The sequence below is a fragment of the Muntiacus reevesi genome, chromosome 2, assembly GCF_963930625.1.
Source record: "Muntiacus reevesi chromosome 2, mMunRee1.1, whole genome shotgun sequence".
Lineage (NCBI taxonomy): Eukaryota > Metazoa > Chordata > Mammalia > Artiodactyla > Cervidae > Muntiacus > Muntiacus reevesi.
The window spans coordinates 265,257,835-265,272,926 of NC_089250.1; the positions used below are offsets into that span (position 1 = coordinate 265,257,835).

Sequence of the window (15,092 nt, forward strand, 5' to 3'; positions counted from 1 at the left end):
CCCTTCACTGCCTCCTGAGACGGGGGTGACGCGCCAGTCACCACAGGAAACACGGCTGGTTCTGTCTTTCCACACCTTGGTGAATCTCATGTCCCACACTCTGGGTCTAAAAGATTTCTTAGGGTTAACCCGCCCTCAGGCTGCCAATCGGAGCACGGCATTCCCAAGCCACAGGACTGGCTCAGGGCTGAGGACGAGACACAAGTTGCACCCCTGAGACTCACCCCGGGAAGAACGACCTCCCTGCGCCCTGGAGTCACTAGGCGGGTACTAGCACTTCAAACGTGAGCTCCATGAGAGGAGCGTCTTTTGTTGTTCTGTTGTCTGTCACAGCTCCTAGAATAGCTCCTGGCACACAGCTGGCACTAGATAAAGACAGAATGAGTCAAGTACACAGATGCCTGATGGACTGAAGCAAGTCTCTGTTCCAGAATATAATTCCACTTCTACTCCCTGCCAGATCTGGAGCGTCTGTACAACTTAAGCTAGTACAGAAGGCATCTGGGGATGTAAGAGGCACAAGGGAAGCAGCTAACAGAGGCTAAGAGTTTACTGGGCTCTAAGTTCCCGGATTCAAGTTCTGGATCTGCTACTTGCATGCTGTGTGAGCTTGGGGACGTTTCTCAACCTCTCTACACCTCCATTTCCTCTTTTTTTTTGTCATTAAGGAAAGTGTAGTGTTTATTGCAGGGCACCAAGCAAGCAGTCCAGGCACAGACTCCCTGATAGCTTTCAAGGAAAGGTTTTTAGAGAAAATGAGGCAGGGGGAAGGTGGGGTGCATGATCAGCTGGTGGACATTCTTCTGATTGGTTGTTGGTGAGGTAATTGGGGGCCAACATTATCAATCTTCTGATTCCAACCAGTCTGGGGTTTGCAAGCTTGTAGGCAGCATACAGTTAATGTCTCCCACCTGGTGGGGGTGTCAGTACCTGCAAAACAGCTCACAGGACATCGCAAAGAATACTATCTATAGCCCTTGAGGAGGAACTAATGCTCCTTGACTTTGTCCATTTCCTCTTTTTCAAAGTGGGGATCATAAACCCTGGCTTGTGGGGATGTTTGCGCAGTCAAGGCTTGTGCATGAATGAACTGTCCAGTGGGAGATTCAGCAAGGCTGCCTGTAGAGACTAGGAATGAGGCTGCACAGACTGGGTGCAAACTGGAACCAGTCGATCCGGTCCCAGCTCTACCACTCAGCACCTGTGCACCCTTGGGCAGGTTGCATAACAGCTCTGCTCAGTCTCTTCATCCGTTTAGGTATGTCAGTGAAGGCATACCTCATGGGGTGTGGTGAAATAAACTAATATACAGAAGGACGATGACAACCTTGTGTTCACTTTGTAGCATTCTTTACTGTCTTATTAACTCCATTCTCTCCTGCCAATGGGCTTCCCTGGTAGCTCAGCTGGTAAAAGAATCTGCCTGGAATGCAGAAGACCTGGGTTCAGTCCCTGGGTGGGGAAGATCCCCTGGAGGAGGGCATGGAAACCCACCCCAGTAGTCTTGCCTGAAGAATCCCCAGGACAGATGAGCCTGGCAAGCTCCAGAAGATGGTGAAGGACAGGGAAGCCTGGCGTGCCGCAGTCCACGGAGACACAAAGAGTCAGACACGATGGAGCACACTCCTGCCATTAGAGCCCAGAAGCTATATCCACTGACCACCAGGACCTTCCCAGAGAGCGAGAGCCTATGACTCAATTCTGGTCAATCAGCAGTGAGGGGAGTCCCCTGTGGGCTTCTGGGAAAATATTTTTCTCCTTGCAGGGCCTTCTCTCATTTCCCTAGAACCCCCATCCCACATATAAACACGCGCATGAACACACACACACACACACACACACACTTCCTCCCTTTGGACACAGCAGTATAAAGGCATGTTTGGCGCTCCAGCAGTTCCTTTGAGGCCTTGAGGGGAGTTATTGCCTGAACACCAACATGGTAAAGATAGAAAGAGTCCTCAGGTTCCTAATGACATCACCAAGCCACCGAACCAACCACAAGCCACCTTCCTCCACCAACAATAAACATCCCTTAGACTTAAGGTTTGGTTAAGATTTATTGGCTGGGTTTCCAATTCATCACAGATGAGCACAAACTAATTTGTGTATTGTTCTTTCTTTCACAATAAGCATATATTACTTTTGCAAATTTATTAAGTCCTCCCAAAAAACTTCAGAGGAAAAAAATACCCTAAAACCCCAAAATAAAATGTGATTCAATTTTAAAAAGAAAAGAGATAAAACACAGCACAGGAAGCACACACTAGGCCTTCAGCAGAAGGGAGCTACTGTGGCTGTGTGCTCATCAAAGGCAGGACCGAGGTGGGTCTGGAAGCCAGAAGATCACTGAGGAAAGAGAGGGAGTGTGGGGATCTGAAGAAATCTGAAGAAATACAGTGGCTTAGGGGTCTGATGTGGGGTCAACCGGAGCCAGGGCAGCAGAAACAGAGAAGGAACCAATTAGCTAGAAATGAGGGTTAAGACCCCAGTTCGAGACAGGAGCACACCCTGGGAGGCCGAGCCATCAGGATAGGTTTCTAAGGAACTGACCAGGGAGTCTCAAGGACAGGTGGACAAGGAGTTTCTCTGGTGCAGAGGCAGAAAATGTCAGAAGTCACAGTTATGCTTGTTTGAAAAAGGAGGAAGGAAGGTAAGAAAAGGGAGAGGAAGAAGAGCAGGAGAAGAAATTAAGCTTTACTAGGCATATAATAAATGAACCCTGAATATTCATTGCAAGGACTGAAGCTGAAACTCCAATACTTTGGCTGCTTGATGCAAACAGCCAACTCACTGGAAAAGACCCTGATGCTGGGAAACACTGAAGGCAAAAGGAGAAGGGTGTGGCAGAGAATGAGATGGTTGAAAACTCCAGGAGATAGTGAGGGGACAGGGAAGCCTGGTGCGCTGCAGTCCATGGGGTTGCAAAGGGTCGGACATGATTGAGCAACTCAACAACCACCACCACAGGCATACAGAGATATACCCAGAAAAGGCCTCTAGGGCCCCTCCACCAGGCAGGTGCCAGCATCCCCAGGTGGCAGACCTAAAGAGAAAAGGACTGACACGGGCGCCCTCTGCTGTCCACTCAGCGCACTACAGCTGGGCAAATCGATTCCCAGGGACAGTCTCAGGGTGCAAACCAAGTTCTCACACAGGGGCTTCTTAAAGACTCCTGCTCAGAAACCAAGGACTGAATGTCTAACAAGACCAGCAAGAGGAAATTCCAACAACTGCCTCTGCATATGAAGGGTGGGGATGAAAACTGAGCAGGGGGATTAAAAGCAGCTGACGGCACACTCTTCTCCTTTGGATCTCTGTATCTTAGTGAGGTCTTTGCCAGCTGTGACAGCTGTGCACAAAGAATGTCGCAACTCTCACAGAGGGTCTCATGGAGAGTTTCCAAATGCATTTAACAACGTCTGTATAGGAAAATATTCTTAGTGAGAGCAAAAATATTTGGGGGGCTAGGAATACATAAAACAAAAAATTTTTATTTAGATATTAGTTCCATCCTTCCTAATTTTTAAATGTTTTTTAATGCACATAATATATTCATAGTAATATGTCAGCACTATACATGACTCCTAATTAACTATATATATATAGTTTTATATATATATATATATCTCTTCATATTGTAACATATATACACACACAGGCTTCCCTTGTGGCTCAGCTAGTAAAGAATCCGTCTGAAATGTGAGAGACCTGGGTTCAATCCCTGGGTTGGGACGATCCCCTGGAGAAGGGAAAGGCTACCCACTCCAGTATTCTGGCTTGGAGAATTCCATGGACTGTGTAGTCCATGGGGTCAAAAAGAGTTGGACATGACTAAACGACTTTCACTTTCTTTTCACTTTACACACACACACGTATATATACATATACACACATACATACATTCATACTAGGGGAGAATGCTCAAAATGTTTCCTTAATAGGAGAGCATGATGAAACTGTTTGGAAGTCACCAACATCAGCCTGCTGCTGTGTAACATAACTGATACGGTGCTCTGGAGATTATAAATAGACTTCAGGGAAGTGGTTTTCAAACACTCATGCACACGAGGATCCTTTCTGAAGAATATTAAAAATAAAAATGCCCAGCTCTTCCTTCCCCAGATGGACCCAATCAGGATCCTGGATGGCTAAGGGGAGCACCCACTTCACTTTTTTTTCCCCTTCTTTACCCATCTACTTTCAGCTCATCAGTCTTCACAGCAGCTGTATTTAGTCTGGGGTTTGTGTAATCCTATTGAGCTCTGAATGTCAATTGTATCTGTCACTTTCTGGAGTTCTATCTGGCTTTTTACCCAACTCCTGGTGATTCTGTATTGCACTCATTTGTATTTTTGTATCCCTCCTATTTTATCCTTTCCATACACAAGCAGAGCTCTTTTATGTCCACATCTGACCATTCCTGTATCCACAGTGTTGGCAGTTCTTGAGCTGCCATATTTTGTATCTGCTGACTCTTGATCATGGTGCCTGCTTCTCTGTACCGCACACAATTTTTTCTCATGAGCTCATATTTGCTGGAACTCTACCTGAAGGAATTCTCCAAGGCCCAGGCAGAGGGGGGAGACCTCCTCCAGGGAGGGTTAATGTTTGTCCTGACCAGGTACTTAGGGGCACACAGACCCAGGTTCATTCTCAGCCTGCTGTTTTCAGGACCTTTCAAAGAGTATAAACTAAGCCTCGAACCCACACAGGAACAGTCAGTGGCCACCAATTCACAGAGGAAGACGTTTTCAATCTCTACCTAGATTTAAGGGTGTGTGTCTTTGCAGGATGGGTTTTTTCAGTCCACTCTTCCCCTGAGGGGTACCTTCCCTGGAGCTGGTTGTGCACAAGGTGGTCCCCTGTCTAGCTTTCCCACAACACAGCCTCTGTCCCTGAGGCCACGTGAACCTGTCGATGTCCCCAGACTATCAGGTAGCCTCTGTGCTCGCTCCCCTCCTTGGCTCTTTGCTCTTGATTTCTGCTTGCTCTTCGAGGAGTCCCTCTTCTTCCTTGCAGGTACAAACCATTCATTCCAAAGGATGCTTCAAGTATTTTATTTTTTTTACTTCAAGTATTTTAGGAAGCATTGGGTCATAGGAGGTTCTCTACTCAGCCACACTGTCCTCTCTCTCGTTGACCTTCTCACTTTTCTTTGCTCAGAGATATACCTCCAGTCCAATCAGATCAACATAATTACCCTGTACTAGTTAGAAATGTTCACGGGGAAGGCCCAACTCCTCTGCCTGTGGCCAGGCTGTGGGGAATGACTGAGGAAGAGACACCAACACCACCTAGAGGCCTGAAGTACTGACAGCTCAGCTACAAGAGGCCACCAGGGAGTGCACCCTGAGAAGGAATGCACTCGAAAGTTTAGTACTAAGATAATGGTGGGACTTCCCTGGTGGTAGAGTGGTTAAGGATCTGCCTGCCAGTGCAGGGGACACAGATTTGATCCCTGGTCTGGGAAGATCCCACATGCCTTGGGGCAACTAAGCCCCTGTGCCACAACTACTGAGAATGCCCAGAGCCTGCGCTCTGCAAAAAGAGAAGCCACCACAATGAGAAGCCCACGCACCACAGCTAGAGAAAGCCTGAACACGGCAATGAAGACCCAATGCAGCCAAAAGTAATGACTAAATACACAAATAATTTTTTTTTAATTTAAAAAATACTCTAGGATGATAAATGGATAGTTGCAAGCCCTACCCTCCAAAGACGATGATAATGATCAAAATAGTATGGTGCCTGACATCTCCATATATTCAACAAAGAATTATGCAGCACTTAAGAGCCAAGAACTGTTTAATGCTTTATGGATATATGAACTCATGGAATATGAATTATAATGATACAATTTACAGACAACAAAAGTAACACCCAGAGAAGCAAAATAACTTACCTTGGGGACACACAGAAAATAGCAGAACTGGGATTCACATGCAGGCAGACAGCTCAGCTCCAGAGACTAGTTTCTGCCCACTCCACCCAACCAAGATACAGAGTTCACTCTAAGTCAGAACTTAGAACGCGCCAGGCCTGGGCTAAGGGTATTCGCGTACTTGACAGATCCTCCCTTCAGACCTATGAGGTGAGTGCTACACTGTGCAGAGGAGGAAATCGAGGTACAGAAAGGCAGAAGGACTCGCCCAGGAACACAGCGAATGGCAGAGCAGCATGCTGCGTGCAGGAAGCCTTTACCTGGAGGCAGAGTGTTCCGCCTCTGGACAGTAATGCCCACGTAGGATAAGAACAGATTATCACAGCCAGCACTAACGAACAGATCCACACATTCTGGGCTAGGCCTTGATATCCACTGGCTCTTGGATCCTCACAAGAATCCTGGGAGGTGAGTTCTATTGTCACCCTTATCTGACAAACATGGACTTGGGAGTCTCGGAGAGGTCAAGCTGTTTGCCCAAAGTCACACAGCTTATTAGTGGTGCCAAGATGCCAAGCCAGGAGTGTCTCCCCTGTGGCAAACTGCCTTTGGTGCCTGTATCGCACCCTGTGCGGTGCCCTCCCACACTCCCTCTGGTCTGTGCCGGAGCTGCTGGGATCAACAAGGCACGCCCGAAGTGATGCTGTGTGGTTCCAGGTCCTGTCCTTAAATGGCCTGAAGCTTCTGCTCCTTCTCCCGTGGAAATTCGGCTCCAGCGAGCCCTGAGCGACCATGAGCGGAGAGACCATGTGGAAAAGAGAGATCTGTAGACAACACTGAGATGGAGAGAGGGAATGGGATATCCCAACACCCCAGTTGAGCTTCCTGATGACTCCAGACCCAGCTGCCCTCTGACTGAAACCCCCTGAGATACCACCAGGCCAGACGGGTAGAGGAACCAGCCAGCTGAGCCCAGTCAAGGCACAAAACTGTGAGAGAAAAATAAAACAGTCGCTGTGTAAAGCCCTTAAACAGTAGGTCACATTGCTTTGTAAGCAAAAGAAAACAGAAACCAACTCCAAAGCCAAAACTTGTAAGAATGACCACAGCTGAGCTCTTCTGAAAAAATTCTCCCAGTCGCCTGAGAGAATTACATGGCGTATTAGTTTCCTATTCCTTCTGTAAGAAATGACCACAAAGGCAGTAGCTTAAAACAACTCGCATTTGTTATCCACAGTTTCAAAGGTCAGGAGCCTGAAACGGTTCTCACTAGGATACGCTGTGTCAGTAAGTGAGAGCTCCTTTCCTGAAGCCGTAGGGAAGAATTTGTTTTCCTGCCTCTTCCAGCTTCCACAGGCCACCTGCATTCCTGGGCTCACGGTTCCTTCTCTGTCTTCAAATGGGTGCCTTTCCTGTCTCCTTCTTTCACCTATAAGGACTGGGGTGATTACACTGGGCCCACCTGTACAATTCAGGTTGCTCTCTTGTTTCCCAAATACCTGATTCAATCATACATGTAATAATGTTCCTCTGTCATGTAAGGTAACACATTCAAACAGGTTCCTGGAATTAAGATGTGGGCATCTCGGCGGCGGGGGGGGGAAGGCTCATTACTCTGCCCACCAGGATAGCAAACTGGAAAAATGACCAGTGTTCTCCAAAGGCCTAAGTGGAAGCACACTGGAATTTTCCCACTGCCCAGAGACCTCCCACAGCTCTTCCCACGGTGTACTTTGCAAGCATGGCCCCAACCTGCCCAACATCACTGCCCTCTTTTATTTTCTCTCCCCAAGAAATCTTGGTTGAAAAAGATCGTTGCCTCCCCAACACAGTGCGTCACTGATGATTTATGCTTCCTGCATTTACTGTTCTTTCTCAGGCAGACACACCTACTCCTCCAGCTTCTACTGTGAGGAGACACATGGCCAGGCTCACCCTCTGTGCCTAAAGAATCTTAGCCAAAGGTACAGTCGCTGGGTGTGTGGGTGAGCTTGGGAGGCCTGACCTGGGAGAACGCACAGTAGCCATAGCTCTGGAAAACTCCAGTTGCCTGGGACAGGGGCCGTGATGAACAGCAGTTAGCAGTATGAAGACAATACGACAACATAATTCAAAAAGTGTAAATCTGATAAGTCAGTGCATTCCAACATCAAACAGCCTCTCCAACCAAACCTGTCCCCCCACTGAGCTCCTGGTGCTTTCTGTGCAGCCCGCCCCTCCACCAGACCGCCTGTCACACCCCATCCACAGGAAATCCTGCTGGAGCTACCTTTCAAATAAATCTACTGCTTATTCATTACTAAGGGGAAAAGGAAAGGTTCTTTTAGTGGTTGCCACCTTAACCAAGGGATCCAAGTTAGCACCACAAATGACGGAACAAACAGACATCAGGAGCCCCCTGAGGTGATGTCCTTAGGTGTTCTGTAGTGTTCCTGCCAAATATGCTCAACGTGAATCAAATCAGAGGAAGTGATCAGAAAACTTCAGATTGCAGGACACTATGGAACAACTACCCCAGTCAACGTCACAAGGACAGGGATACTATTATAGAGGAGGGCCAGCAAACTTATTCTGTGAAGGGCCACAGAGTAACCATTTTACATTTGTGGGCCAGAGAAATCCATCTCTGTGTCCACAGACAATGTATAAGAAATGGACATGGTTGTGTTCCAATAAAACTTTATTTACAAAGACAGGCACTGGGCCAGGCTGCCAAACCTGCTGTAGGTTAAAGAATACTAAAGAAGCAGGATCATCAAATGCAGTGCATGATCACTGAGCTGATTTTAGGTTAAAAATAAAAATAATAAACAGCTTAAAAAGGACATTTTGGGGACCAGAATATGAGCTATATATTAAATAGAAGCTGTATATTAAACAATATTGTCACCAATATTATAGTTATCAATGCTAAATTTCTCAGGTGTGATACTGGTTCTGTGTTATATAGAAGGTCTTTGTTCTTAGAAAATACAGGCTGAAATATTTAGGAGTTTAGAACCATGTCCAAGACTAATTTACAAATTTTTCAGGGAAAAAAAAAAAGATTGTGTGTATACATTCATACACACATTCATGTATGATGGCAAAGACCAAACAAATCTGCTGAAAGCTAATAACAGTGAACTAGGTGTTGAAGGGCATATAACTGATGACCATACCATTCTTTCTTTCAACTTATCGGGGAGTGTGAAATTTTAGAAAGAAGTGGCTGGGGAAAGAGTGTGAGGCAGTGGGCAAGTGACTTCCCCACTCACCTGGACTCCTGTAGTTGTCTCCTCCCTGCAACCACTCTCACCCTATGATTGCCAAAAGGATTCCATGAAAACTGGACTCGGATCCTGTCCCTCCCCTGCTCAGACCCTCCGTGAGTCCCAGCCATTCAGAGTAAAGCCAAGGCACTGGCAGAGGCCCCCAGGCCCTGCATGATCTGCCCTCTTCCCACCTCAGCCTCAGCCTCCACTCAGTCCCTCTGTTCAGCCAGACTGGCTTACTTGATGTTCGCCAAACATGCCAGGCGTGTGCTCACCTCAGGGCCTTGGCAGGTGTGGAGACTTTGGGTGAGAAAGCTCTTCCCCTAGACACCCGCACTGCTTGCTCCCTCCTCTCCTCATGTTGTCGATGAGGTCACCCTGATAATCCTATCTAAACTTCACAACCGTCCCCCAAATACTCCTCCTTCTGCATCCCTGATGTTTTCTCCAGAGCAGTTTGTGCTATCGAATATACTTCACACTTGACTGTTTTCTTTATTGTCTGGCTTTCCCTCAAAGCTGAAACTGTAAGGTCTCCTGAAGACAAAATGTTTTGCTTTTTCTTCTCTGCTGTATCCATAACATCTACACGACAGCCACAACTCAGAGCCATGCACTGACCTACCGTTTTACATCCACTTACTCCTCACAACAGGGTGAGATAAGTATTATTTATAGCATAAATGTACATGCAGCATATACACAAAATAGGAATAATAACAGTGTCTAACTCAGAATAATTGGTGAGGATTTAATGCTGTGAAGCGCTTAGCACACTGCCTAGCACAAAGTGAGTGCCCATTAAATGTAGCTATTATATAATATCCACTGCGCAGAGGAGGAAACTGAACCTTAGGGGGTTAGTGACCTTCCCAAAACCACCTGGCTGAGAAGTGCGGACCCAGTTTGGAACCCATGTCAGTTTGACTCAAGTTGCTGCTTTTTAAACCACAATACTAAGACATCCCACGGTGTTTGGGAGAAAGGCAGTAGCAGGAAACAGAAACCAGCTCTGGGAATCCAGAATGCAGGGTTTAAGACCTGCCTTAAAGGGCCAGGGTTTAGGTCTGGCCCAGACTCCATGTGTGACCTCAGCAATTCCCTTCTGCTCTCAAGACTTTAGTTTTCTCTTTGATAAACTGCAGGGAGTCATTTCCCCTCCCTGACATGGGGACAAAACAGTGTGAGAGTCAAATGAGAAAGCTTATAGAAAAGCACTTCGGTAACTGAAATCCAACACTTTTCCATTCTAAGATCTGCAACTCTGGCAGACAACCGACCAAACACCAAAAGATCATGAATTCCAGGCCCTGCAAAGCAAATTTGAGGCATCCAAACTTGTAAAGAAAAGAAGTGTGCTTCCCTTAACCATTTGGCCTTTACACACACTCCTCACTCTCCCTCAACATTATCCCTGTTCCCGTGCTGTCTGGTGACATTCTTCTCACCCTTCAGTTCCCAGCCCAGAGGTCTCCTCTGCCAGGAAGTTCTCCCTGAATGCTACATCAGGTCAAGTGTCCAGTGGGCTCCCTTATCCAAGCTCTGCCCACTCTGGGTCATCACCTTGAAGGACGGGCCTATCCTCACCCGACTGTGAGTTCCTTGAGGGCACAGACTAGGGCTGGCTTGATTCCTGCTGTTTCACCAGTACTGCCCAGCACAAGGCCAGTCACAGGGCAGACACTCAGAAAACACCAACTAAATGAAGTACCAGCTGGATTAATGGTGATTCCCTGACCCAGCAAATTAGGTTAAATTTCCTTTTTCTTTGCTCCCACAGGCCCCTAGCACATAGATCATCTTCTCACAATAGCCCGTATTTTAAATGTTTTACTATGCCCTTCGGATCTCAGCTCAGGCAGCCTTCCTCTAGAGTCTAGACAGCTTTCCCGACCACACGCCCCTGGGTCAGGAGGTCTCTCAGCTCTGGAGTTGGCACCATCCTGACCACTCTGGAGTGACAATGATGGATCATGTGTCTCCCAGTCCAGCAAAAAGCCAGCACGACCTGTCTACTGAATGAATGGAAGAGCAAATATGGTGTATGCGTGGGTTAATAAATAGACGGATGAATGTCCACTTTAGTTAAAACGACTCCTTTAGCCAGATTCCCATGTCACGCTTCCAGACGCCAGGCTTTACCCCGAGTCACGCCCCTAACCTAGGCCTATTCCCCGGAGTACAACTGGGACAAACGAATGACCTAAACAGATGAAAAAAGCACCCCTCACTTCCCAGGACGGGAGGGAAACTGAGGCACGAGGTGGAGTTTGAGGAATGAAGCCACCCAAGGATGGTTTGGCAATTGACCCGGTCAAGTTTTCCCTCAGCTCTCCCCAGTTCCTCTCTGTCTTGGCATGCCCCGCCCAAATCACTCCCGTTACCCACACTATTGGCTCGTCTAGACGTCAGTCTCCTCGCGCTCTTTTCCTCTATTGGCTAATATTCCCAAATCAAGCGCGGGCACTTTGTACCGCCCTTCACCCCATGCCCGTTCTTACTATTGGGCTACTCGTATGCCCCTCTCCAAGGAACCCTCCCTATTGGTTTCAAGACTTTGCCGGTTCGGGCTGTGATTGGTTGTGAACAGAAGCCCATCTCCTGAGCAACCACCTGAGAAGGGTTAGAGAATGGAAAGGTTGGAGGGACGTGGGGTCAGACTCACGCTGGGCCGGCGGGAGGCAGATATAGGTCTTGAAGAACTCGCTTCGGCGGGCGGCCTCCTTAATGCGGTTGGCAAGCGGCTTGCTGACCTGCCGGATGCCCAAGTATAGCAGCTTCGCCATAGGGAACGCGCCCACCACCATCTTGGCTGCCGCAAGGGGCACACGCAACCTTGCTGACTGGGAGGGGCGCCTCAGATCGCTCCCTCCTCCCCCGCCCTCTCGTCGCCGTGCGTGCGTACGTACGCGCGTACGCCCCGGAGAACCGCTGGGGCGCTCCATGACGTCACGGCGTCGACGCTGACGCTCCGACGTCCATCGATGAATATGCAAATATACGGCGGAAGTGAGGCTGTCAGAGGGTGGTGCCGTTAAACGGCTCGCTGCAGCCTATATGCGTTCCCACGCCCGCTTTGGCTGACGTCATTGCCTTCCTCCGTGACGTCGCGTACCTGGGCGGCTTCTCCAAAGGAGCAGTCTTAATTAGTCCTAGTTAGGGTTCAGAAGTCCCAAATGTACCTTCTCCCTCAGTTTATTTTATTTATTTTTTCTCCCTCAGTTTAGAGCTGTCAGTGGTCGTAAGAAACTAGCCATGTAGTGAGAAACTAGAAACTAGACCTGTAGTGAGATCCCAGCTCCGCGGTTTACTTGCTGTGACTTAACCTCTCTGAGTATCAGCCTTCCCATCTACAGAATGGGAATCATAAGAAGGCACATTCCTTATTAGGTTCTTATGAGGTTTGCATGAGAATCTTGAATATAAATGCTTAATGAGTGAACTATGTTAAGTGTTTAGAATGATGCGAATCACCCAATAAACAGCCCTTATAACTGCACAGGTATTAGCATTCTTATTGCTAACTTCAGCGTGAGGGTGCATTTTATCTCCAGAAACAGCTATTTTCAACCCTTTCCCAAGTAACAGACAAACAGGCCCCAAAAGGGGCCGGGGAGTGGCACGAGGTCGCTCAGCCAGGAGAGGTTGATAACCCAGTCTCTTGGCTAATAAACTTACCCTTTCTCAAGCAGGCCCACTTCCTCCGTTGGAGAGGAGGGTCCCTAGGGAGCTGGCTCAGGAAGGAGTTTAAAGAACATGTCCCAGACTGTCATCCCTTACCCAGCGGGGAGCAAAATCATGTAAACAAGGTCGTCAGAGAGAAATGCCTGGGTGGTGGAGTGCTAATGGGTAATTGAGAGATTCTCGAAGAGGCAGAGGGCGAGGGAAAGTCCACTGAGCAGAGTTGTGTACAGAAGGAAACAAACGTTCAGGTCAGAGTCGGGGGACCCAGGGCTTTCCTCACAACCGGTGGGACTCCCTGTGTGTCTTTTGTCACTTCCCTGGCCCTGATGGACTCCCATTTCTCCATCTGTGATAATGGTGATACTGACATGTATGAACCCTGATGTTCTAAATTACTAAGAATGCCAGGACTCCATAAAAACAACTCCTCTCCAGGATCCCTGTTGGACTGAAGGTGTGAAGGAGCTTGGGACCTATTATAGACCTATCACTCAACTCACTCAGAACCAACTGCTCCCCCATGTTACAGACTGACCGACTGAGGCCAGAGAATTGACAAGGATTTATCCAGAGTTCCATGGGTAATCAGGAGAGAAACCCCTTGGGTTTCTTGAGTCCCAGTCTAGAGTCTTCTCCTGATCCCTGGGGGTGTTAGCCTGGGGTCCAAGAACCTATTTGGGAGTGGGGCTGAGGTTCCACTTGATGCATTTAGGAAACTTCTAAATTTGTACATGATTTTTTTGTGTATAATTCTCTACTGTTTCCTCAGCTCCTAGAACAATTTCTGGCATACTGTAGGTGCTCAATACTTATTGAATGAGTGGGAATGAGCATTTGGTGGAGGGGTAGTGTTCAGGCTTTCATCTGATTCCCCAAGGGGCCCATGTTCAGAAAGCTTCTGGCTCCCTACATGTCCATCCTGGTAGCTGTACTGCAATGAGACAGGGTGGGAAAATTACAACCCCCCACCCCCTGCCAGATCCCAGGCCTCCCTCTTTTCTTTCTTCCACAATGCCAGAGCCCCAACTTCCTGCATCTCAGTGACCCAACCCTCCTCCTGCAAAAAAGTTGTCCTCGTTAAGTTCTTTTTTTTTTTCCCCTAATTCCCTCCTCCCTCCTCTTTCTTTCTCTCAGGAACCACTTCTGGGAACTTTCGGGGCAAGGGTGTATTTATGCCCGTGTGGGGGTGGGGGTGGGGATGTGTGTGTATGTGTGTGTGTGTGTGTGTGTGTGTGTGTATTTATGCCCGTGTGGGGGTGGGGGTGGGGATGTGTGTGTGTGTGTGTGTGTGTGTGTGTGTGTGTAGGCTTCACATCTCCTTAGCCTGGAGCCTCTTATACACCCAGAGGGGTCGAGGTCTGTCCAGAGCTGGGTGTTTCCTCCTCCTGCTCTCCAGTCTGGTTCTGGAAGGACAGCCATTCCTGGTTGACCCCTGAGGGCCAGGGGAGGGAGGGGAACACCATTAGCCAGGGCAGCAGCCTTGACCACTCTGGGGCGTGGGAACAGAGGCAGAGGCAGGGAGGGGAAAGGGAACCCAGGATGGTCTCAGCACTGACTCACCGGCTGTGTGACCTTGGGCTAATGACTTGGCCTCTCTGGTGAATAGTGCCTGGGATCATTCCCAGAGTTCCTTCTAATTTAGGTCCTCTGGTCACCCTTTTCCCAGGATGGGCAAGGGACTAGGGTTACACAATCCCATAGGGCCTTGTATTTCTTCCATCGTTGAATTCCTTCAAGAGAAATCCCAAAGCTGACACTGATCCTTGCTTGCTCCACCCTGACCCTGGTCCAGCTGTCAGCATCTCCTGCCTGGGCTTCTGGCTTCTGCCTTTACTTGCCCTATTCTGTTCCCTACTCAACAGCTTGGGACTCCTGTTAACATTTAAGTCAATCCCAAATGCTCTTTGCTAAGAGCCCCTCTGTGGTTCCCATTTATCTTGTAATAAAAGGCAAGGTCCTCGTATGGATTGACAATGCTCTGGGACATCGGCGCCTGTCCCTACCTGTCTCATCTCCATTCTTAATGTCCTCCCACACCTTCGCTCCCACCACACTGCTGTGTGTACTTGCTGGCCCTCAAAATTCAGGCACTCTCTTACTCCAGGACTTTCCACCTGCTGTTCCCTCTGCCTGCAGTGCTCTCCCATCTGACCCCTCACCTCCTTCAGGTCTTTTCTCAAATGCCCCTTCTCAGTGAGCCCTCCCCACTCTCTTGATCCAGATCAGACTCCATGTCATTTTCTGTCCTCTCAATTGGCTTTATTTTGCTCCAT

At 48.3% G+C, this 15,092-nt stretch overlaps 2 protein-coding genes across 2 annotated transcripts in view; both read right to left on the reverse strand.

Moving 5' to 3' along the window:
* The window catches only part of LOC136161461 (optic atrophy 3 protein homolog), a 59,743-nt gene extending 53,755 nt beyond the window's left edge, over positions 1 to 5,988 (reverse strand). Inside the window, exon 1 of the mRNA XM_065926326.1 lies at positions 5,903 to 5,988. The gene's annotated coding sequence lies outside the window, so the exon portion shown is untranslated. The remainder of the gene's footprint in view (positions 1 to 5,902) is intronic.
* The window catches only part of LOC136161460 (optic atrophy 3 protein), a 39,673-nt gene extending 27,653 nt beyond the window's left edge, over positions 1 to 12,020 (reverse strand). The window contains exon 1 of the mRNA XM_065926325.1: positions 11,801 to 12,020. Within this exon, the coding sequence (XP_065782397.1) occupies positions 11,801 to 11,942 (142 nt within the window). The 5' untranslated portion in view covers positions 11,943 to 12,020. The remainder of the gene's footprint in view (positions 1 to 11,800) is intronic.
* Positions 12,021 to 15,092: the final 3,072 nt, after the last annotated feature.